Source organism: Triticum aestivum, chromosome 2D (genome assembly GCF_018294505.1).
Source record: "Triticum aestivum cultivar Chinese Spring chromosome 2D, IWGSC CS RefSeq v2.1, whole genome shotgun sequence".
Taxonomy (NCBI): Eukaryota; Viridiplantae; Streptophyta; class Magnoliopsida; order Poales; family Poaceae; genus Triticum; species Triticum aestivum.
Genome location: NC_057799.1, coordinates 529,132,020 through 529,155,580, shown reverse-complemented (window position 1 = coordinate 529,155,580; position 23,561 = coordinate 529,132,020). Strand labels below are relative to the sequence as shown.

Sequence of the window (23,561 nt, the reverse complement as noted above, 5' to 3'; positions counted from 1 at the left end):
CGCCTCATTGGTCTTTCACAAAGTACATACCTTGACAAGATATTGAAGAAGTTCAATATGGATCAGTCCAAGAAGGGGTTCTTGCCTGTATTGCAAGGTGTGCAATTGAGCACGGCTCAATGCCCGACCACGGCAGAAGATATAGAAGAGATGAGTGTCATCCCCTATGCCTCGGCCATAGGGTCTATTATGTATGCCATGCTGTGTACCAGACCTGATGTAAACCTTGCCGTAAGTTTGGTAGGAAGGTACCAAAGTAATCCCGGCAAGGAACACTGGACAGCGGTCAAGAATATCCTAAGTACCTGAAGAGGACTAAGGATATGTTTCTCGTTTATGGAGGTGACGAAGAGCTCGTCGTAAAGGGTTACGTCGACGCTAGCTTCGACACAGATCTGGATGACTCAAAGTCACAAACCGGATACGTGTATATTTTGAATGGAGGAGCAGTAAGCTGGTGCAGTTGCAAGCAAAGCGTCGTGGCGGGATCTACATGTGAAGCGGAGTACATGGCAGCCTCGGAGGCAGCACAGGAAGCAGTCTGGATGAAGGAGTTCATTACCGACCTAGGGGTGATTCCCAATGCGTCGGGCCTGATGACTCTCTTCTGTGACAACACTGGAGCTATTGCCCTTGCGAAGGAGCCCAAGTTTCACAGGAAGACCAGGCATATCAAGCGTCGCTTCAACTCCATTCGTGAAAGTGTTCAAAATGGAGACATAGATATTTGTAAAGTACATACGGACCTGAATGTAGCAGATCCGTTGACTAAACCTCTCCCTAGGGCAAAACATGATCAACACCAGGACGCAATGGGTGTTCGATTCATCACAATGTAACTAGATTATTGACTCTAGTGCAAGTGGGAGACTGTTAGAAATATGCCCTAGAGGCAATAATAAATGGTTATTATTATATTTCTTTGTTCATGGTAATTGTCTATTATTCATGCTATAATTGTATTGTCCGGAAATCGTAATACATGTGTGAATACATAGACCACAACATGTCCCTAGTAAGCCTCTAGTTGACTAGCTCGTTGATCAACAGATAGTCATGGTTTCCTGACTATGGACATTGGATGTCATTGATAACGGGATCACATCATTAGGAGAATGATGTGATGGACAAGACCCAATCCTAAGCATAGCATAAAAGATCGTGTAGTTTCGTTTGCTAGAGCTTTTCCAATGTCAAGTATCTTTTCCCTAGACCATGAGATCGTGCAACTCCCGGATACCGTAGGAGTGCTTTGGGTGTGCCAAACGTCACAACGTAACTGGGTAACTATAAAGGTGCACTACGGGTATCTCCGAAAGTGTCTGTTGGGTTGGCACGGATCAAGACTGGGATTTGTCACTCCGTGTGACGGAGAGGTATCTCTGGGCCCACTCGGTAATGCATCATCATAATGAGCTCAATGTGACTAAGGCGTTAGTCACGGGATCATGCATTGCGGTACGAGTAAAGAGACTTGCCGGTAACGAGATTGAACAAGGTATTGGGATACCGACGATCGAATCTCGGGCAAGTAACATACCGATTGACAAAGGGAATTGCATACGGGATTGATTGAATCCTCGACACCGTGGTTCATCCGATGAGATCATCGTGGAACATGTGGGAGCCAACATGGGTATCCAGATCCCGCTGTTGGTTATTGACCGGAGAGGCGTCTCAGTCATGTCTGCATGTCTCCCGAACCCGTAGGGTCTACACACTTAAGGTTCGGTGACGCTAGGGTTGTAGAGATATATGTATGCGGAAACCCGAAAGTTGTTCGGAGTCCCGGATGAGATCCCGGACGTCACGAGAGGTTCCGGAATGGTCCGGAGGTGAAGAATTATATATAGGAAGTCCAGTTTCGGCCACCGGGAAAGTTTCGGGGGTTACCGGTATTGTACCGGGACCACCGGAAGGGTCCCGGGGGTCCACCGGGTGGGGCCACCTATCCCGGAGGGCCCCGTGGGCTGAAAGTGGAAGGGAACCAGCCCTTAGTGGGCTGGGGCGCCCCCCTTGGGCCTCCCCCCATGCGCCTAGGGTTGGGAAACCTAGGGGGAGTTCCCCCTTGCCTTGGGGGGCAAGGCAACCCCTTCCCCCCTTGTGGCCGCCGCCCCCCCTTGAGATCTCATCTCTTGGGGCCGGCGCCCCCCCCAGGGGGCCTATATAAAGGGGGGAGGGATGGCAGCACACAACAGCCTTGGGCGCCTCCCTCCTCCCCTGCAACACCTCTCTCTCTCTCACAGAAGCTTAGCGAAGCCCTGCCGAGACCCGCTACATCCACCACCACGCCGTCGTGCTGCTGGATCTCCATCAACCTCTCCTTCCCCCTTGCTGGATCAAGAAGGAGCAGACGTCGCTGCACCATACGTGTGTTGAACGCGGAGGTGCCGTCCGTTCGGCACTCGGTCATCGGTGATTTGGATCACGGCGAGTACGACTCCGTCATCCACGTTCATTGGAACGCTTCCGCTTGCGATCTACAAGGGTATGTAGATACACTCCCTTCCCTTCGTTGCTAGTATACTCCATAGATGCATCTTGGTGAACGTAGCAAAATTTTAAAATTATGCTACGATTCCCAACAGTATTATGTTTCCGGTTAATACAATTCTAGCATGAATAATAAACATTTATCATGATATAAGGAAATATATAATACTTTATTATTGCCTCTAGGGCATATTTCCTTCAGTCGTACGTCTTCATGATCCGACCGATCCTAGCACCGAAGATACGGCACCTCCGCGATCTGCACACGTTCAGCCCGGTGATGTCCCACGAACTCTAGATCCAGCTGAGGTCGAGGGAGAGTTTGGTCAGCACGACGGCGTGATGACAGTGATGATGAAGTTACTAGCGCAGGCTTCGCCTAAGCACTACAACGATATGACCGAGGTGGAATATGGTGGAGGGGGGCATCGCACATGGCTAAACAATCAACTTGTGTGTCTATGGGGTGCCCCCCTCCCCCGTATATAAAGGAGTGGAGGAGGGGAGGGCCGGCCCTCTCTATGGCGCGCCCTAGGGGAGTCCTACTCCCACCGGGAGTAGGATTCCCCCCCTTCCCTAATTGGAGTAGGAGAGGAAGCAAGGAGGAGAGAGGGAGAAGGAAAGGGGGGCCGGCCCCCCACCCAATTCGGATTGGGCTTGGGGGCGCGCCCTCCACCTGGTCGCCTCCTCATCTCTCCCACTAAGGCCCAATAAGGCCCATACACTCCCCGGGGGGATCCGGTAACCCCCCGGTACTCTGGTAAATGCCTGAACTCATCCGGAACCATTCCGATGTCCAAACATAGTCATCCAATATATCGATCTTTATGTCTCGACCATTTCGAGACTCCTCGTCATGTCCGTTATCATATGCGGGACTCCGAACTACCTTCGGTACATCAAAACACATAAATTCATAATCCCGATCATCACCGAACGTTAAGCGTGCGGACCCTACTGGTTTGAGAACTATGTAGACATGACCGAGACTCATCTCCGGTAAATAACCAATAGCGGAACCTGGATGCTCATATTGGTTCCTACATATTCTACGAAGATCTTTATCGGTCAAACCGCATAACAACATACGTTGTTCCCTTTGTCATCGGTATGTTACTTGCCCGAGATTCGATCATCGGTATCTCAATACCTAGTTCAATCTCGTTACCAGCAAGTCTCTTTACTCGTTCCGTAATGCATAATCCCGTAACTAACTCATTAGTCACATTGCTTGCAAGTCTTATAGTGATGTGCATTACCGAGAGGGCCCAGAAATACCTCTCCGACAATCGGAGTGAAAAATCATAATATCGATCTATGCCAACACAACAAACACCATTGGAGACACCTGTAGAGCATCTTTATAGTCACCCAGTTACGTTGTGACGTTTGATAGCACACTAAGTGTTCCTCCGGTATTCGGGAGTTGCATAATCTCATAGTCATAGGAACATGTATAAGTTATGGAGAAAGCAATAGCAATAAACTAAACAATCAAAGTGCTAAGCTAACGGATGGGTCAAGTCAATCACATCATTCTCTAATGATGTGATCCCGTTTATCAAATGACAACTCTTTATCCATGGTTAGGAAACTTAACCATTTTTTATCAACGAGCTAGTCAAGTAGAGGCATACTAGTGACACTCTGTTTGTCTATGTATTCACACATGTACTAAGTTTCCGGTTAATACAATTCTAGCATGAATAATAAACATTTATCATGATATAAGGAAATATAAATAACAACTTTATTATTGCCTCTAGGGCATATTTCCTTCACTAGGCTTGTGGACTCATCTTCCACTTCTTGGCCTGGCACCGGTGCTCCGGGGGTCTCTTTTGGTCCATAAAAAATCACCGTAAATTTTCAGCTCATTCCGAGAACTTCTATTTCTGCACAAAAAACGACACCACGGTAGTTCTGCTGAAAACAGTGTTAGTCCGGGTTAGTTCTAATAAAATCATACCAAAACCATATAAAATTGTTGTAAACATGGCATGAATACTTCATAAATTACAGATACGTTGGAGATGTATCATGGTTGGGTTGGCTCGAAGTCGGATCCCGTATCGCGGGCCGAGTCCGGACTCTTATCTTGACGGGTGTCCATATCCGGGCTAGAGATCCGGGTGTATACTGTCATAAGCCTCGGAGATCACGATCTCTCCACCCCCTCTTCGACGGTAACGACGAGGTGAGTGATGGGCGGGGTATGGATCTCTCTGTTGTCGGGTTTAATCCCGATCTGGTCGTAGGTGGTAGGACTGTTGATGGAGATTCCCATAGCCAGGAATCAATCTAGAAGGTCATCTACCTACGAGGTTCCTGCCGAGGGAATGCCTCTCGAGTGTTCGGCGGGACGTTCTTCGGATACTTCGATGGGATCCGGCTTTAGGGCCAGATCCTGGGCTACGTTGGTTTCTTTTACGTCCGCCGAATCTGGATTCCTTTGCCAAGGCAATTGCACCAGTATTGTCACAAAAGATTTTCATTGGACCCGATGCACTAGGTATGACACCTAGATCGGATATGAACTCCTTCATCCAGACTCCTTCATTTGCTGCTTCCGAAGCAGCTATGTACTCCGCTCCACACGTAGATCCCGCCACGACGCTCTGCTTGTAACTGCACCAACTGACAGCTCCACCATTTAATAAAAATACGTATCTGGTTTGTGACTTAGAGTCATCCGGATCAGTGCCAAAGCTTGCATCGACGTAACCATTTACGACGAGCTCTTTGTCACCTCCATAAATGAGAAACATATCCTCAGTCCTTTTCAGGTATTTCAGGATGCTCTTGACCGCTGTCCAGTGATCCACTCTTGGATTAGATTGGTACCTCCCTGCTAAACTAATAGTAGGGCACACATCAGGTCTGATACATAGCATTGCATACATGATAGAACCTATGGCTGAAGCATAGGTAATGACCTTCATTTTCTCTCTATCGTCTGTAGTGGTCGGGAATTGAGTCTGACTCAATTTCACACCTTGTAACACAGGCAAGAACCCCTTCTTTGCTTGATCCATTTTGAACTTCTTCAAAACTTTATCAAGGTACGTGCTTTGTGAAAGTCCAATTAAGCGTCTTGATCTATCTCTATAGATCTTGATGCCCAATATATAAGCAGCTTCTCCGAGGTCTTTCATTGAAAAATTCTTGTTCAAGTATCCTTTTATGATATTCAGAAATTCATTATCATTTCCGATCAACAATATGCCATCCACATATAATATCAGAAATGCTACAGAGCTCCCACTCACTTTCTTGTAAATACAGGCTTCTCCAAAAGTCTGTATAAAACCATATGCTTTGATCATACTATCAAAGCGTATATTCCAACTCCGAGAGGCTTGCACCAGTCCATAAATGGATCGCTGGAGCTTGCACACTTTGTTAGCACCTTTTGGATCGAAAAAACCTTCTGGTTGCATCATATACAACTCTTCTTTAAGATATCCATTAAGGAATGCAGTTTTGACATCCATTTGCCAAATTTCATAATCATAAAATGCGGCAATTGCTAACATGATTCGGACGGACTTAAGCATCGTTACGGTTGAGAAGGTCTCATCGTAGTCAACTCCTTGAACATGTCGAAAACCTTTCGCAACAAGTCGAGCTTTGTAGACAGTAACATTACCATCAGCGTCAGTCTTCTTCTTGAAGATCCATTTATTCTCTATGGCTTGCCGATCATCGGGCAAGTCAACCAAAGTCCACACTTTGTTCTCATACATGAATCCCATCTCAGATTTCATGGCCTCAAGCTATTTTGCGGAATCTGGGCTCATCATCGCTTCCTCATAGTTTGTAGGTTCGTCATGGTCAAGTAACATGACTTCCATAACAGGATTACCGTACCACTATGGTGCGGATCTTACTCTAGTTGACCTACGAGGTTCGGTAGTAACTTGATCTGAAGTTTCATGATGATCATCATTAGCTTCCTCACTAATTGGTGTAGGAATCACTCGAACTGATTTCTGTGATGAACTACTTTCCAATAAGGGAGCAGGTACAATTACCTCATCAAGTTCTACTTTCCTCCCACTCACATCTTTCGAGAGAAACTCCTTCTCTAGAAAGGATCCATTCTTAGCAATGAATATCTTGCCTTCGGATCTGTGATAGAAGGTGTACCCAACAGTCTCCTTTGGGTATCCTATGAAGACACATTTCTCCGATTTGGGTTCGAGCTTATCATGTTGAAGCTTTTTCACATAAGCATCGCAGCCCCAAACTTTAAGAAACAACAACTTGGGTTTCTTGCCAAACCATAGTTCATAAGGTGTCGTCTCAATGGATTTAGATGGTGCCCTATTTAACGTGAATGCAGCCGTCTCTAAAGCATAACCCCAAAATGATAGCGGTAAATCAGTGAGAGACATCATAGATCACACCATATCAAGTAAAGTACGATTACAACGTTCGGACACACGATTACGCTGTGGTGTTTCGGGTGGCGTGAGTTGCGAAACTATTCCGCATTGTTTCAAATGAAGACCAAACTCGTAACTCAAATATTCTCCTCCACGATCAGATCGCAGAAACTTTATTTTCTTTGTTACAATGATTTTCCACTTCACTCTGAAATTCTTTGAACTTTTCAAATGTTTCATCAAGTAGATATACCCATATCTGCTCAAATCATCTGTGAAGGTAAGAAAATAACGATACCCGCCGCGAGCATCAACACTCATCGGACCGCATACATCAGTATGTATTATTTGAAACAAGTCTGTTCCTCGCTCCATTGTTCCGGAGAACGGAGTCTTAGTCATCTTGCCCATGAGGCATGGTTCGCAAGCATCAAGTGATTCCAAAAGCCCATCAGCATGGAGTTTCTTCATGCGCTTTACACCAATATGACCTAAACGGCAGTGCCACAAATAAGTTGCACTATCATTACTAAACTTATATCTTTTGGCTTCAATACTATGAACATGTGTATCACTACTATCAAGACTTAGTAAAAATAGACCACTCATCAAGGGTGCATGACCATAAAAGATATTATTCATATAAATAGAACAACCATTATTCTTTGATTTAAATGAATAACCATCTCGCATCAAACAAGATCCAGATATAATGTTCATGCTTAACGCTGGCACCAAATAACAATTATTCAGGTCTAAAACTAATCCCGAAGGTAGATGTAGAGGTAGCGTGCCGACGACGATCACATCGACTTTGGAACCATTTCCCACGTGCATCGTCACCTCGTCCTTAGCCAATCTTCGCTTAATCCGTAGCCCCTGTTTCGAGTTCCAAATATTAGCAACATAACCAGTATCAAATACTCAGGCGCTACTGCGAGCATTAGTAAGGTACACATCAATAACATGTATATCAAATATACCTTTCACTGTGCCATCCTTCTTCTCCGCCAAATACTTGGGGTGTTCCGCTTCCAGTGACCAGTCCCTTTGCAGTAGAAGCACTCAGTCTCAGGCTTAGGTCAAGACTTGGGCTTCTTCACTTGAGCAGCAACTTGCTTGTTGTTCTTCTTGAAGTTTCCCTTCTTCCCTTTACCATTTTTCTTGAAACTGGTGGTGTCGTGGAATTGTCACGGCAGATGTCCTCGTGCAAGGACTTAGTCGTGGAGCCATCGCAGCTAGGAAGCTTAAAGGGGTTAAACGGGACAAGGAACACGAGGGTTATACTGGTTCGGCCCCTTACGGTGAAGGTAAAAGCCTACGTCCAGTTGAGGTGGTATTGATTAGGGTTTCGATGACCAGGAGCTAAACCGTCCCGCCTGGTTATCGATTTTGTCTTACTTGTCCCTAAACCGCCGCCGGGTCGTCCCTTTATATAGAGAGGTTGACGCCCAGCAGCTCTCAGAGCCCCGGCCGGCTCATAACAGTATCCGGCCCGGACTCTTAACTATTCTTGCCTTACACTACAAGTTTCACCCTAACGGCGGTTAACACTACGGGCCTTAAGCCATCTCCGGGTCTTAAGCCCATTGTTGACCCGTCGTCTTCAAGTTCGGTGCTGGGCTTCGCGTGATGACCATTATGACGTAACCCGGCCCCTCCTGGGCGGGTGACTCTAATGGTTATATCCTCAACAGGTGGTCTTGTTGACCATCAACACTTGATGCTCCTTCTTGATTTCTACCTTCGCAGCCTTTAGCATTGCGAAGAGCTCGGGAATCGTCTTATCCATCCTTTGCATATTATAGTTCATCATGAAGCTCTTGTAGCTTGGTGGCAGTGATTGAAGAACTCTGTCAATGAAACTATCATCAGGAAGATTAACTCCCAGTTGACTCAAGTGGTTGTGGTACCCAGACATTCTGAGTATATGTTCACTGACAGAACTATTCTCGTCCATCTTGCAGCTGTAGAACTTATTGGAGACTTCATATCACTCAATCCGGGCATTTGCTTGAAATATTAACTTCAACTCCTGGAACATCTCATATGCTCCATGACGTTCAAAACGTCGTTGAAGTCACGGTTCTAAGCCGCAAAGCATGGCACACTGAACTATTGAGTAGTCACCAGCTTTGCTCTGCCAGACGTTCATAACATCTGGCATTGCTCCTGCAGCAGGTTTGTCACCTAGCGGTGCTTCCAGGACGTAATTCTTCTATGCAGCAATGAGGATAATCCTCAAGTTACGGGCCCAGTCCGTGTAATTGCTACCATCATCTTTCAACTTAGCTTTCTCTAGGAACACATTAAAATTCAAAGGAACAACAGCACGGGCCATCTATCTACAACAACATAGACATGCAAAATATTGTCAGGTACTAAGTTCATGATAAATTAGAGTTTAATTAATCATATTACTTAAGAACTCCTACTTAGATAGACATCCCTCTAATCATCTAAGTGATCATGTGATCCATATCAACTAAACCATGTCCGATCATCACGTGAGATGGAGTAGTTTTGAATGGTGAACATCACTATGTTGATCATATCTACTATATGGTTCATGCTCGACCTTTTGGTCTCAGTGTTCCGAGGCCATATCTGCATATGCTAGGCTCGTCAAGTTTAACCCGAGTATTCTGCATGTGCAAAACTGGCTTGCACCCGTTGTATGTGAACGTAGAGCTTATCACACCCGATCATCACGTGGTGTCTCGGCACGACGAACTGTAGCAACGGTGCATACTCAGGGAGAACACTTATACCTTGAAATTTAGTGAGAGATCATCTTATAACGCTACTGCCGAACTAGGCAAAATAAGATGCATAAAGGATAAACATCACATGCAATCAATATAAGTGATATGATATGGCCATCATCATCTTGCGCCTTTCATCTCCATCTCCAAAGCACCGTCATGATCACCATCACCGGCGCGACACCTTGATCTCCATCGTAGCATCGTTGTTGTCTCGCCAACTATTGCTTCTACGACTATCGCTACCGCTTAGTGATAAAGTAAAAACAATTACACGGCGATTGCATTGCATACAATAAAGCGACAACCATATGGCTCCTGCCAGTTGTCGATAACTCTGTTACAAAACATGATCATCTCATACAATAAAATTTAGCATCATGTCTTGACCATATCACATCACAACATGCCCTGCAAAAACAAGTTAGACGTCCTCTACTTTGTTGTTGCAAGTTTTACGTGGCTGCTACGGGCTTAGCAGGAATCGTTCTTACCTACGCATCAAAACCACAAAGATTTTTCGTCAAGTGTGTTGTTTTAACCTTCAACAAGGACCGGGCGTAGTCACACTCGATTCAAATAAAGTTGGAGAAACAGACACCCACTAGCCACCTGTGTGCGAAGCACGTCGGTAGAACCAGTCTCGTGTAAGCGTACGTATAATGTCGGTCTTAGCCGCTTCATCCAACAATACCGCCGAATCAAAGTATGACATGCTGGTAAGTAGTATGACTATTATCGCCCACAACTCTATGTGTTCTACTCGTGCATATAACATCTACGCATAGACATGGCTCTGATACCACTGTTGGGAACACAGTATTTTCAAAAAAAATCCTACGCACACGCAAGATCTATCTAGGTGATGCACAGCAACGAGAGGGGAGAGTGTTGTCCATGTACCCTCGTAGACCGTAAGCGGAAGCGTTATGACAACGCGGTTGATGTAGTCGTACGTCTTCACGATCCGACCGATCCTAGCACCGAAGATACGGCACCTCCGCGATCTGCACACGTTCAGCTCGGTGACGTCCCACGAACTCTAGATCCAGCTGAGGTCGAGGGAGAGTTTCGTCAGCACGATGGCATGATGACGGTGATGATGAAGTTACCGGCGCAGGGCTTCGCCTAAGCACTACAACGATATGACCGAGGTGGAATATGGTGGAGGGGGCACCGCACAAGGCTAAACAATCAACTTGTGTGTCTATGGGGTGCCCCCTCCCCCGTATATAAAGGAGTGGAGGAGGGAGGGCCGGCCCTCTCTATGGCGCGCTCTAGGGGAGTCCTACTCCCACCGGGAGTAGGATTCCCCCACTTCCCTAGTTGGAGTAGGAGAGGAAGGAAGGAGGAGAGGGGGAGAAGGAAAGGGGGGCCGGCCCCCCACCCAATTCGGATTGGGCTTGGGGGCGCGCCCTCCACCTGGCCGCCTCCTCCTCTCTCCCACTAAGGCCCAATGAGGCCCATACACTCCCCGGGGGGTTCCGGTAACCCCCCCGGTACTCCGGTAAATGCCCGAACTCATCCGGAACCATTCCGATGTCCAAACATAGTCATCCAATATATTGATCTTTATGTCTCGACCATTTCGAGACTCCTCGTCATGTCTGTGATCATATCCGGGACTCCGAACTACCTTCGGTACTTCAAAACACATAAACTCATAAGACCGATCATCACCGAACGTTAAGCGTGCGGACCCTACGGGTTCGAGAACTATGTAGACATGACCGAGACACTTCTCCGGTCAATGACCAATAGCGAAACCTGGATGCTCATATTGGTTCCTACATATTCTACGAAGATCTTTATCAGTCAAACCGCATAACAACATACATTGTTCCCTTTGTCATCGGTATGTTACTTGCCCGAGATTCAATCGTCGGTATCTCAATACCTAGTTCAATCTCGTTACCGGCAAGTCTCTTTACTCGTTATGTAATGCATAATCCCGTAACTAACTCATTAGTCACATCGCTTGCCAGGCTTATAGTGATGTGCATTACCGAGAGGGCCCAGAGATACCTCTTCGACAATCGGAGTGACAAATCCTAATCTCGATCTATGCCAACTCAACAAACACCATTGGAGACACCTGTAGAGCATCTTTATAGTCACCCAGTTACGTTGTGACATTTGATAGCACACTAAGTGTTCCTCCGGTATTCGGGAGTTGCATAATCTCATATTCATAGGAACATGTATAAGTTATGGAGAAAGCAATAGCAATAAACTAAACGATCAAAGTGCTAAGCTAACGGATGGGTCAAGTCAATCACATCATTCTCTAATGATGTGATCCCATTTATCAAATGACAACTCTTTGTCCATGGTTAGGAAAATTAACCATTTTTTATTAACGAGCTAGTCAAGTAGAGGCATACTAGTGACACTCTGTTTGTCTATGTATTCACACATGTACTAAGTTTCTGATTAATACAATTCTAGCATGAATAATAACCATTTATCATGATATAAGGAAATATAAATAACAACTTTATTATTGCCTCTAGGGCATATTTCCTTCACTAGGCTTGTGGACTCATCGTCCAGTTCTTGGCCTGGCTCCGGTGCTCCGGGGGTCTCTTTTGGTCCAAAAAAAATCACAGTAAATTTTCAGCTCGTTCCGAGAACTTCTATTTCTGCACAAAAAACGACACCACGGTAGTTCTGCTGAAAACAGTGTTAGTCCGGGTTAGTTCTAATAAAATCATACCAAAACCATATAAAATTGTTGTAAACATGGCATGAATACTTCTTATATTACAGATACGTTGGAGATGTATCATGGTTGGGTCGGCTCGAGGTCGGATCCCGTATCGCGGGCCAAGTCCGGACACTTATCTTGACGGGTGTCTGTATCCGGGCTAGAGATCCGGGTGTATACTGTCATAAGCCTCGGAGATCGCGATCTCTCCGCCCCCTCTTCAACGGTAGCGATGAGGTGAGTGATGGGCGGGGTATGGATCTCTCTGTTGTCAGGTTTAAGCCCGATCTGGTCGTAGGTGCTAGGCCTGTTGATGGAGATTCCCATAGCCAGGAATCGATCTAGAAGGTCGTCTACCGACGAGGTTCCCGCCGAGGGCATGCCTCTCGAGTGTTCGGCGGGACGTTCTTCGGATACTTCGACGGGATCCGGCTTTAGGGCCAGATCCTTGGCTACGTTGGTTTCTTTTACGTCCGCCAAATCCGAGGTCAAGGTGTCGGGCTCAGTGGGCCTTTCGAAGGCGGGATCTTGCCGAGGGCACACCCCAAAATCTAGCTTTCGGTGGCTAGCTTCGCGGTCAGTGGTAAGGTTTTCAACCGGGTTTAAGCGTCCGGTGAGGTTAGCACCGAAAGTAAAGCTACCGACCATAAAAATCTGGCTGGGGGCGAAGACGTCCCCGGCGCTAGTGGGGTTTCTTTCGAATGGCTCAGCCATCGATCCTTTGGTGATCCGTAGCGGAACTCTCAATGAAAGCACCAATGTCGGTGTCAAAACCGGCGGATCTCGGGTAGGGGGTCCCGAGCCATCGATCTAGGATGGATGGGGAACAAGGGACGATGAACACGGTATTTACCCAGGTTCAGGCCCTCTCGAAGAGGTAAAACCCTACAACCTGCTTGATTGTATTTGATGTATGCTATGGTTATAGAGTAGATCTACCTGGAGATAAAGCGAGCTAAACCCTAAGGTATGAGGTGATGAATGTAGCTCTCTCTCTAAAGCCACTAAACCCTCTGGTTTATATAGACACCAGTAGGGTTAGGGTTACAAGCAATCGGTTACAACGAAGGAAAGATCACGCTAATCCTGACTTGGAGGGCACACCATGATTCCGAAGATCTCCTGTCCGATCACTGGTCCGCACTCCGGCTTTGCCCCATAATGGCCCATTAGTCCGGCCCATATCCTCGAGTCGACGGCCCGAGGACCCCTTAGTCCAGGACTCCCTCACCGGCCCTGTATAAAAATGCGCATAATAGTTGGATTTGGAGGACCCTATTTAAGGAGGTGGTTCTTCCACCTCCTTCTTACCTCTGGCCTCTCTCTCTCTCCTCCATTAATGCCCTTCGATATTTCTTGCCCAATCTCCTTCTCTTGCCAACCAAATTTGTTGTTTTGCTAGGGTTTGAGGCGGGAGACCTAGATCTACACTTCCACCAAAGGAAATTTGATTCCCCCATACTTTCACTTGTGGATCTTGTTACTCTTGGGTTTTGGGCCACCCTAGACGGAAGAGGTCACCTCGAAGCCACATCCATTGTGGTGAAGCTTCGTGGTGGTGGTGGCAGGCTCGAATTAAGTTGTGGAGAGAGCCCCAACCTTGTTTGTTAAGGTTCGGTTGCCGCCTTTCAAGGGCACCACTAGTGGATTCACGACACCTTGCATTGTGCGAGGGCATGAGGAGAATATGGTTGCCCTAGTGGCTCCTTGGAGAGCATTGGGCCTCCACACCGCTCCAGCGGAGACGTACCTCCCCCAAAAGGAGGGAACTTTGATAACACATGCTTGTCTACATCGTCTCCAGTTGCGGTTGCTTCTTACCTTTACTTTGTGCAAGCTTAGTGTGTTTCTATCTTGTGCTTGCTTGTGTTGTGATTGAGCTTGGCATATAGGTTGTACACCTGGTTACCTATCTAGAAAACCTACTTTCTTGTCAAGCCTCAATTTGTTAAAAGAAGCTAAAATTGTTAGTCGCCTATTCACCCCCTCTAGTCGACCATATTGATCCTTTCACCTATGGAAAGCATTGCCTTGTATACTATCTTCACATGCATAAATCATGCCCATATCCTACAAGCTTCACATGCCAATCACATGATCATCCGCAAGCTTCACGCTTGTGTTCCCTTGAAATGCTTATCTTGAACTTGCCCTTATTAACCTTGATTACAATCTTCACTTTATGTCATCCTCACACAGGCTACTTAAAATATGTATTTTGATGCACGCCATGAGAATAAGCTAACCCACACAGACATAGAAAGCAGGTAGTATGGGTTAGTTCACAAAGCACAATGCACAATTTCTTACCATACCACAAGATCCCATGTGGTACATCATTTGCGCTTGTCTTTTAACCATATGGCATTCGATATTCAATCTTTATGTTGGTCAAAATTTACATTTATGCAATGATCTATCTTGATATCATGAAGTCCACATTCAACTCTTTACTTCACTTCGTTGATTCAAGACATGATCGCAATTATATCAATTCTCTTATGACCACATCGAGTTTCTAGATGAGTATCATATTGGTCACCACTTCTTATTGTTCATGCTCCATTACAATCTCTTGAGAGGCACAATAATTTCATCAATTACTTGCTTCAAGACTTGTCCAATCATGAATCAACATATGAGCTCAGCATGATCTCATATTAAAGCCATATAGAGAATTCTTTCTTTAATCATCCTCTCAAGATCTGACCCTTCATAGCCCAACTCATAAATCCAAGCATGACAATCTTCGAGTTCCTCCATTGAACTCCAACTTGATCACATCTTGTACATCACATGGAATTCATATTGATTACACTTGCTCCAATCATAGAACCTAATCTTGAGGCCCAAAGTCCATCTCTTTGCTTCTTCTTAATCATAAGATATTCATCACCACAACTCAATGATCTTGATGCATATCTTGATGTTGATGGCATTCATTCAAAATCCATCCAATCTCCTTCAAGCATCACATATGGAACTTATAATCATATATATCTTGATCCAATTGCTCTTCCATAGAAATTGTTGTTCATCACCAATACTCAATGCATATCTTCATCTTGATGGCTTTCATCAATTCATCCAATATTCTTCATGCATTGACCATGGAAATTTCCTTCAAATACATCTCAATGGAAAACATTAGTCCTTACAGATCGTCGCTAATTACCAAAAGCACAAACTAGGACGACATGCACTTTCACCATCAAACGTGTGTCACTAGCCACCTTACACCGTGACCTAGAGGTCTCGGGGTCGATCCCATGGTGTCCGGGTTAAGTTTGTGGACACCATGTGTGGGTTAACTAGGGGTTGTTTGGTTTCTAGCCACACTTTGCCACACCTCACCTTATGCAAGTTTGACCAAGTTAGGTGGGTGTTTGGTTCTAGCAACACCTAAGGCAAGAATTTTTTTATGAGCAGTGAACCCCACATATCATAGACACAAAAAGTGTGGCAAGATTCCCTTAGGCAAGCCAAAGTGTGGCTAACAATTTTAGCAACTCAAGTTAGTCAAGTGTGGCAAGAATAATGTGGCAATATAAGGCAAACATAGTCACAATCCAAACAGCCCCTTAATACTCACTATTCCTTCACCCAAACTTGTTGATTCTTTGGTGATAGAGAGAGAGAGCAAGACCCGATCCAAATTTCCACCAAACCAATCGTGTTCCCCGCTTGATTCCTTCATCGACACTTGTTACTCTTTGAGCTTGGGCTCCTAGATGGTGGAGGTTCCCCGGAAGCTTCCTTGCTTGTGGTTTGCTCCGGGAAGTTTGTAAAGGCGTGGTTGTCGCCTTCAAGATCAACCCTGAGAGATTTGAGGCTCATGCATAGGGGTGACTCAAAGGGACGATATGGTGAGACAATTGGCGATGTTCGAGGGCTTTGGCTTCAATACCGCTCAAACGGATATTAGAACTCCCCAAAGAGTGTGATCTTCGGGATAAAATCCGCGTCCTCGACTCACTTGTAGTTAAATAATTTACAATACCTTTACTTGCTTTGTATTCTTGTTGGTTTGCTAATTAGATTTTTGCCTAGCATACCTTGCCTTGAGCTTGCTTGTCATATAGTGATATAGGTTGTGTTCACCTAGTTACCTATCTAGAAAATCTAATTTATCCGCATTGATTTGAAATTTGGAAGCTACGCTTAAAATCTGTAATCTCATGTTCACCCCCCCCCCCCTCTAGTTGACCTTTCGATCCTTTCAAACCTCATAATGCAATTAGCAAATACATTAGTCCCTATAATCGTGTGTCATCATACCAAACATCATTAGGGGGTTAGACACACTTTCAATGGGCTTATGGGGTGGCATTGCTCTTCACATTAAACAGTGTTTGGTTATTTAGGTATATATGAAGTTTGGTTAAATAATAAAACATTCCACAAAGAATCGCACATCATAATACAGATGCGTCATACTCGTTTATACGGGGTTACATTGGAAGGTCGACACTTTTAAGTTTAGTACAAGGATAAGGTACATGGCTGGAAAGTTTTTATCCCGCCCAAGTGATATACCGCAACTATCACTTTATAAGGTAGTATTTATCACTCCCAACCATCTTTTGAGCAAAGCGGCAAGCCACCTAATTCCAACGACGAACTGTCCTCGAACATGTTTTGTCGGCAAATGTTAATCGAATAATACAAAACCATGGTCATGCCAGTTTGTCGATAAGTCGTTTGTGTGTACTTTTGCGAGTCAGGGTCTTAGAGGCAACACCGAACTGTCTCCCAACACAACTGATCAACAAATGTTAAATTGCAAAAGATCGAATTTTGTAGGCAAAGCCTGTCGTCGGGTCATTTATGTGAGGTTTTGTGAAACAGTTGGGCCGCTTTGGGATGCATATAAAAAATTGATTTTGCATATATTCGATCATAGTTTTTCTGTTCTTTCGGGAGATTTCGGGAAGTTGTTGTCTTTGTAAAAAGAGATTTAAGCGAGTAAAATCATTTGCTTTTTTTAGGCAGAGACGTTGTAATAAATTAGTAACATTTGACTATGTAAAATGAGATTTATGGACACAGTGGTCTTCCACTTGGAACATCTTTGAGCTTTGCTACCACGCAATGTGCAAAGCGTTTGTGATTGTAAAATGAAACATTTCACTCACAAGTCCAGTGAACAAATGGATACTAGGTTCAAGGAATTAAACACCTTTTCTAGGGGTTCGGAATTATTATTATTTTGAAACGCGGTGGGGTTCGGAATTAAACACCTTGCAGGCATTTGATACTCTTATATTGGCAATAATATTTGATACCCGTAGTACATGAATCTCATCCACACTGAGCTGGACTGAACTCATCGCATTTCACATACATATTTTTTTGAGACATTAAAGTACCACATAGTTTTCATGGGCCGGGTGTAAATAATAAGTCCAGCCAGCCCGCCCCCCTGGGTGATCCGGTTCAATGAACGCTTCTCGAAGAGAATAATCCCAGAGGCGCGTGAAGTAAGCTGTCTTGTCCAAGAAAACCCTGTGCTCTCCAGCCGGGCGAGAGATCTTTCCTTACCCATGGGTTCAAATTTCAGCACTTCCGATTGTTTTTCCCCGCAATTTTCTCGACCGCGCCACGTCGCCACCTGCGCGGCCGCACCATAAAACCCCGCTATTCCCCTCCAACCTCCACTCGGCACTCGACCACTCTCCCCTGCTCACCCCTGCCCTGCCCTGCCTACCTACTCCTCCACCACCACCGCCGCGGCCATGGACGACATCGCCGAGCCCGGCTCCCCGACCTCCCCAACGGCCACCTCCTCCTCGTCTTCATCGTCGTCGTCTTCGTCTCTCGCCGCGAACAAGCGGCCGCGCAAGGACAGCCGGCACCCGACCTACCACGGCGTGCGCATGCGGAGCTGGGGCAAGTGGGTGTCCGAGATCAGGGAGCCCCGCAAGAAGTCGCGCATCTGGCTCGGCACCTTCGCCACCGCGGAGATGGCCGCGCGCGCCCACGACGTGGCCACGCTCGCCATCAAGGGCCGCGCCGCCCACCTCAACTTCCCGGACCTGGCGCACCTGCTGCCCCGCCCGGCCAGCGCCGCGCCCAAGGACGTCCAGGCGGCCGCCATACTCGCCGCCTCCGCCGACTTCCCCTGCGGCGCCAGTGCCAATGCCAAGAGCCCCGACAGCGGCTCCGACGCCAGCGCCGCCTCGCCGCCGCCTCCGCCTCCGCCGCACGCCGAACCGGTCCCGGACCCAGAAGACGCCCTGTTCGACCTTCCCGACCTGCTCCTGGACCTGAGATATGAGGCCTCGGCGGGCCTCCCGTGCGCGTCGTCCTGGGTGGTCGACGAGGACATCGTCGGCGCCGGCGTGTTCCGCCTCGAGGAGCCACTCCTGTGGGAGTACTGATCATCGTCGCTGCAGCAGAAGGTTCCCACCGTTCCAGTCGCTTCACACATGGCTCTTACTACTTCGGGATTGGACCGATCAGAGACATGGAAATGCACCTCGTTCCGTCAATCTTCTTATTACTATCTATCTAGGACGTCGTCGTCTTCCTCCGTCCGTCCGGTGCTGCTCTGCTGTGTTTTTCCTTTCTTCTTTTCCAAGTTCTGTTTCCGGTTCCCTCTGCCTCCTCTTGCTGCGTTTTTACTTTTCCTTTACCAAAATTAGGATGCGAGACTGTATAAAGTTAGTTTCTTTTCCTCCCGGCCTTGCTTGATTTGGGGGACAAGAATATGTATAATTAACAAGCATCTTATCTTACCTTACCCTTTATGTTTTATTTTGTTTGTTTAGCGGTAAAAGGGCGATCTCGCGAGATATGAACCAAATTGACAGCGATATTTATGCATACTTTTCCTGACTTGACAAGGGGAGAGCGACATTTAAGCAATTCCATTTTACTCTCCGGTCCTCATCGCTAGCGGCCCACGCAACGGTAGGATTCGTCCTCGTCAAGGCCATGCAACGCACGCAGCTCCACAGGCCTACGAGCACCGAAAACCATTGATTGATTTTGCTTGGCGCGGCGCTGCAGTGGCGGTGGTACGACAAGTCTACAATGGCTTGAAAGCTGCGGCGCGCTGTGCCACCGGGAGGGAAAGCGATGGTTGCCGCGTGAAAAAACGGGTTCCCGGGTTACTGTAAGAAGAGAGAAAAAAAGAAAGTTATTGATGTCCGTTCTCGTCAAACCCCCGCGACCCCGGCCCGGCCCGCGGTGGGGCTACGGATCCCCGCGCGCCGCCGTCGCGCTCCGGCTCCGGCTCCGAGCGAGGCAAAAGCCTCGAGGGCAGCGCCGCCCGCGCACGTACGAGCCCGTCCAAAACCGGCACCGGGACCGAGAGCCAGCGGAGGGCGCTGCCCCGTGCCCGTGCCCGTGCCCGTGCCGTCTCCGCGTGCGCGTGGCGCGCACTGTAGCAGCTCGCTAGCTCCAGGGGCTTCGCTTATCCGCGGCGCCATGCCATGCCGCGCAGGAGCGGTGGCAGCGGGCAGCATGCGCAGGGCAGGCCAGGGCGACGGACCAAAGGCACGTAAATGCAGTGCACTGCAGGCGCCAATGTGGGCATGTGGCCGCGCGCGGCGCCTGCCACTTGCCAGCCGGCCGGCCGGCCGGGCGTCCTCGGTGCAAAAGGGGAGGACCCGTCCCGTGCGCCAGGACAGCACCCTCCCGTGCACCGGGCTAGCTAACTGACGGGACAGCTTGTCCCAGGGGTTAGCTTGACTTAACTTGATGAGATCGTAGAGGCCAAGTACCAGTACAACACGGCCAGCCAGCCAGCTAGCGAGCTTGTCCTACGGCTGCGCCTTTCTTTCTTTAATCCCATCACCTTTTGTTTTGCCGCCTCAGGCATGCATGAGACGATGAGGCCTCAGGGATTGATGACATCGTGGCGTGACCTCTTTTCTTTTCAACAGCCAGAAAAAAAAGTGATTGATAGCGTGACCCTTTTGCTCTAGTCCTATATAAACGTCCTTGCGCCGAGGCCAGGACCAAAGTGGCACCTAACTTAGCAGTTACTCGGAAATTAAGGGAGTACTTTGAGTTTGATTAGCACGCCGCAGCTAATTAAGGGGTGGCGTGTGAACAAACAACCGTGATTTGATTTGACGAAAACGTAAATAATTCCCGCCTCCCTCTGCAGAACCAGAGGGCTTTCGCCGCGGCGAATCCATGCACGGGCGCACAGTGGTAGGTGTGCACGTAACCTTGGCGGCTCTCGAGGCGATCATGAACTGGGCGGTCAGCCTCAGGGCCTGTCGGATTCTCGCAGCCACCACGCTTGAGTCAAGGGCAAGTCTGTTGCTGTCTCGCTCGCGTACACGACCCGTACTTTCCAGATTCAAGCAGAGTTCAGGTACAAATATACAACGCATATACTCCTTTTTTCTAGCTAATAAATGATTATACAGGAGTATATACATTGCATTCTGCCGGTATTAGAAGAGGTAGATTGGGATGTGTGGACTGCGAGGAATATTCCGTCAGGCGTGGCGGCACGAGATAACAAGGCCGCAGCAACATGGATTGATGCTTCTCTACTCGACTGTTCTGCGCCCCAAGCAATAGTGATGAGAAAATCACATGCCACAGCGGAAAAGGGCGGAATAAAGTCCGCGCTCGACGCTAGTCCCGGCCTGTTACCTTGGAGTATTGGGCACGTTACGCACAGGCAGGTCCGAAAAAACTTTCCTTCCTTTTCTTCCCTTTTCTTTTTCTTTTTCCTTTTCTCCCACAAATCGCTCCTTTTGCATTCTCGATTGTTTTGCGTTTCACGTTGTTGCTTTCACTCCTCGCCTGAAAAAGAAGAAGAAGGCTCTCTCTGCTCGCCAAGAAAAAAGGGAAAAGAGCAATAATACAATAAAACGGTTATAAAAAAGGCAATAATAAAGTTTTTCCTGTACCTTCAAATATTCTGCTGTGTTGTACTCTAGCTCCTGATAGTACCGTTTCACATGGGTATTGTTTTAGGTTAAGTACACTAGACGACCAGTTGCGCCGATGATGCAAAGATCAAATGCATTAAGATTAGTGAGGCAAGTAATTGATACGTATTTTGGCCGGAAAACAAGACTGAGCTGGATCTTAAATACTTCCTTCGTAAACAAATATAAGAGCGTGTAGATCACTTCCCTATGAGCGCCTCCGAGAGACGGAGCCGTTACATCATCTTGAGAGTGACGAAGTCGCCACAGAGTAATATCCTAACCACTTTGCACGTTTGTTCTTCTGTATCATCATGACATCATGCCACCAATGAATATCATTAATTTAACATGTTCATGTTAATCCCACATCATTTTTATTATTGCAACCCTGAATTAATATTGCTACTACCCTCAAGACTCACTCCCAAACTTGGCACATGGTGTTCTTTTGTCATATTAGAGCTATCGTAAATTTTTGGAAATTTAGCACACTTCTTTCTCATACCTCTAGTTCAAACCACCGTTATATCATTTCCCTGATTTAAATTCAAATCCTTATCAATTTTTTGGAAATTTTAGTGTAGCTTTGAATGTCAGAAAGACCACCATAAGAATTTCATCTCATTTGAAAATTATTTGGCCCTCCAAATAATTCCATATCTATCATATTCCCTAATTCTATAAAAAGAAAAAGGGAAAAGCCTTTTAAACCGAAACCTAGTCGGCCCAACCATATTCTAAAAGCGAGAACCGCTAAGCATAACGCCACTCGGCCTCACCTAACTCTTCAGCAGGCTCAGCCCACCTCACCGGCTCCCTCTTGTCGTCTTTCCCAAAGAGAGTAAGCAGGCGGGAGGCATGAACTAGTGCCATGGCCAATGTTAGCCGAAGGAGCCCCATTCCCCTACGCCACCATGAAGCCCCCCGCGAGCGACCAAACCATAGCCACCTATTGAAGGAAATATGCCCTAGAGGCAATAACAATGTTATTTTTTCCATGTTCGTAATTAATGTTTACGTTCCATGCTATAACTACATTTGTTGTTGAATATGAGATTCACAGAAAAACCCAGTTGCACGTGTGAAAACATAAACACCAAGTAGTTCCCTAGTCTCGCCCCTAGGACTAGCTCATGTGTTGCATGATGCGCCCATTTTCCTTATCATAGGGCAATTTTCAAGTAACAAGGACGTCGATAACAATGGGAGCACATTGTTGGCAGAACTATGCTGGATACACCCAACTAAATGATAAACATCAAGATCACATCGTCATAGTGTTTTAAGTATATACATGCAATTGTTAACGTATGCTCGGTTACTTAGACCATAATAGTATTGAGTACCTTCATGTCGGACGGTGTAGTTTGTGGTTCGTCAAACGTTCTCCGTAATATGGTGATTATAACAACAACTTTCATGTGCATCGGAAAAAGTATGCCGAGGGACTTGATAGCTCAAGATTGAGATTTGCGCCTCCAACGATGAAGAGATATTCTTCGGGCCCTCTCGGTATTTTGGTATCCATCATCGTCTTACCAGAAAAAGCATGATTGATCATGGGGATGCTGGAATACGTAAATCAGAAAAAGGAACAAAACCTGTAACGAGGATAACTTGGTATAGTAATCAAGTTGTTGCTTCACACGGATACCCAAAGTCTCGCCTCAGGTTTTGTTAAGTATCATGAAGCAAAATGAATGATGTGCGAAAACAAAATAATTTATTCGTATAAGTGTAGGAGTCAAAATGGATGCCCAGATCCCGCTATTGATTATTGACCGGAAGGACTTTCGGGTCATGTCTACAGTTTACCGAACCTACGGGATCAGAAGCATAAGGTTCACCAGTTTGTTGAGTACCAGAAGTGTTAGGAGCTTGAGAGAAACTCACTGGAAAAGTTTTGGGAAGATAAAAAATGTTTTGAATAGAGAACCGGAAGTGTTTCGGAGAACACCAAAGAAGTTTCAGAAAACCGGGAAAGTCCCAGGAGACCGGAAAATCACCAGAAGGTCAAGGAGGGTTCCGCCTCCCAAAAATATATGCAAGGCACGATGGGCTACCCCTTTTGGGTAGGCCCAAGTAGGGGGAAGCAACATGGTCCTATTGGCCCATGAGTGGGGTGCTCCCCTTTGGCTTGGAGGCCAAGCCTCCTAGATGCGACCTAGGATTTGTGAAGCAACCCACCCCTTGTGGCGTTCCACCTAGGGAGGGAGCACTCCAAGTTGGCCTCCTTCCCTTTCCCCTGTAAATTTGTGAGGGGACAGCCCCTCAAACGCATCTGAGCAAAGTGCTAACTTTGTCTCTC

General features: G+C 46.7%; 1 protein-coding gene across 1 annotated transcript; it reads left to right on the top strand.

The window, feature by feature from the left end:
• Window positions 1-17,986: 17,986 nt before the first annotated feature.
• LOC123049786 (ethylene-responsive transcription factor ERF039) lies at window positions 17,987-19,095 on the top strand. Its single transcript, XM_044472660.1, has one exon. The coding sequence runs from the start codon at window positions 18,089-18,091 to the stop codon at window positions 18,731-18,733; it is 645 nt and encodes a 214-aa protein (XP_044328595.1). The 5' UTR covers window positions 17,987-18,088; the 3' UTR covers window positions 18,734-19,095.
• Window positions 19,096-23,561: the final 4,466 nt, after the last annotated feature.

Bases quoted from the DNA above. Each gene is read 5' to 3' on its own strand.
- LOC123049786 (XM_044472660.1), top strand. From the start codon at position 18,089: ATGGACGACATCGCCGAGCCCGGCTCCCCGACCTCCCCAACGGCCACC.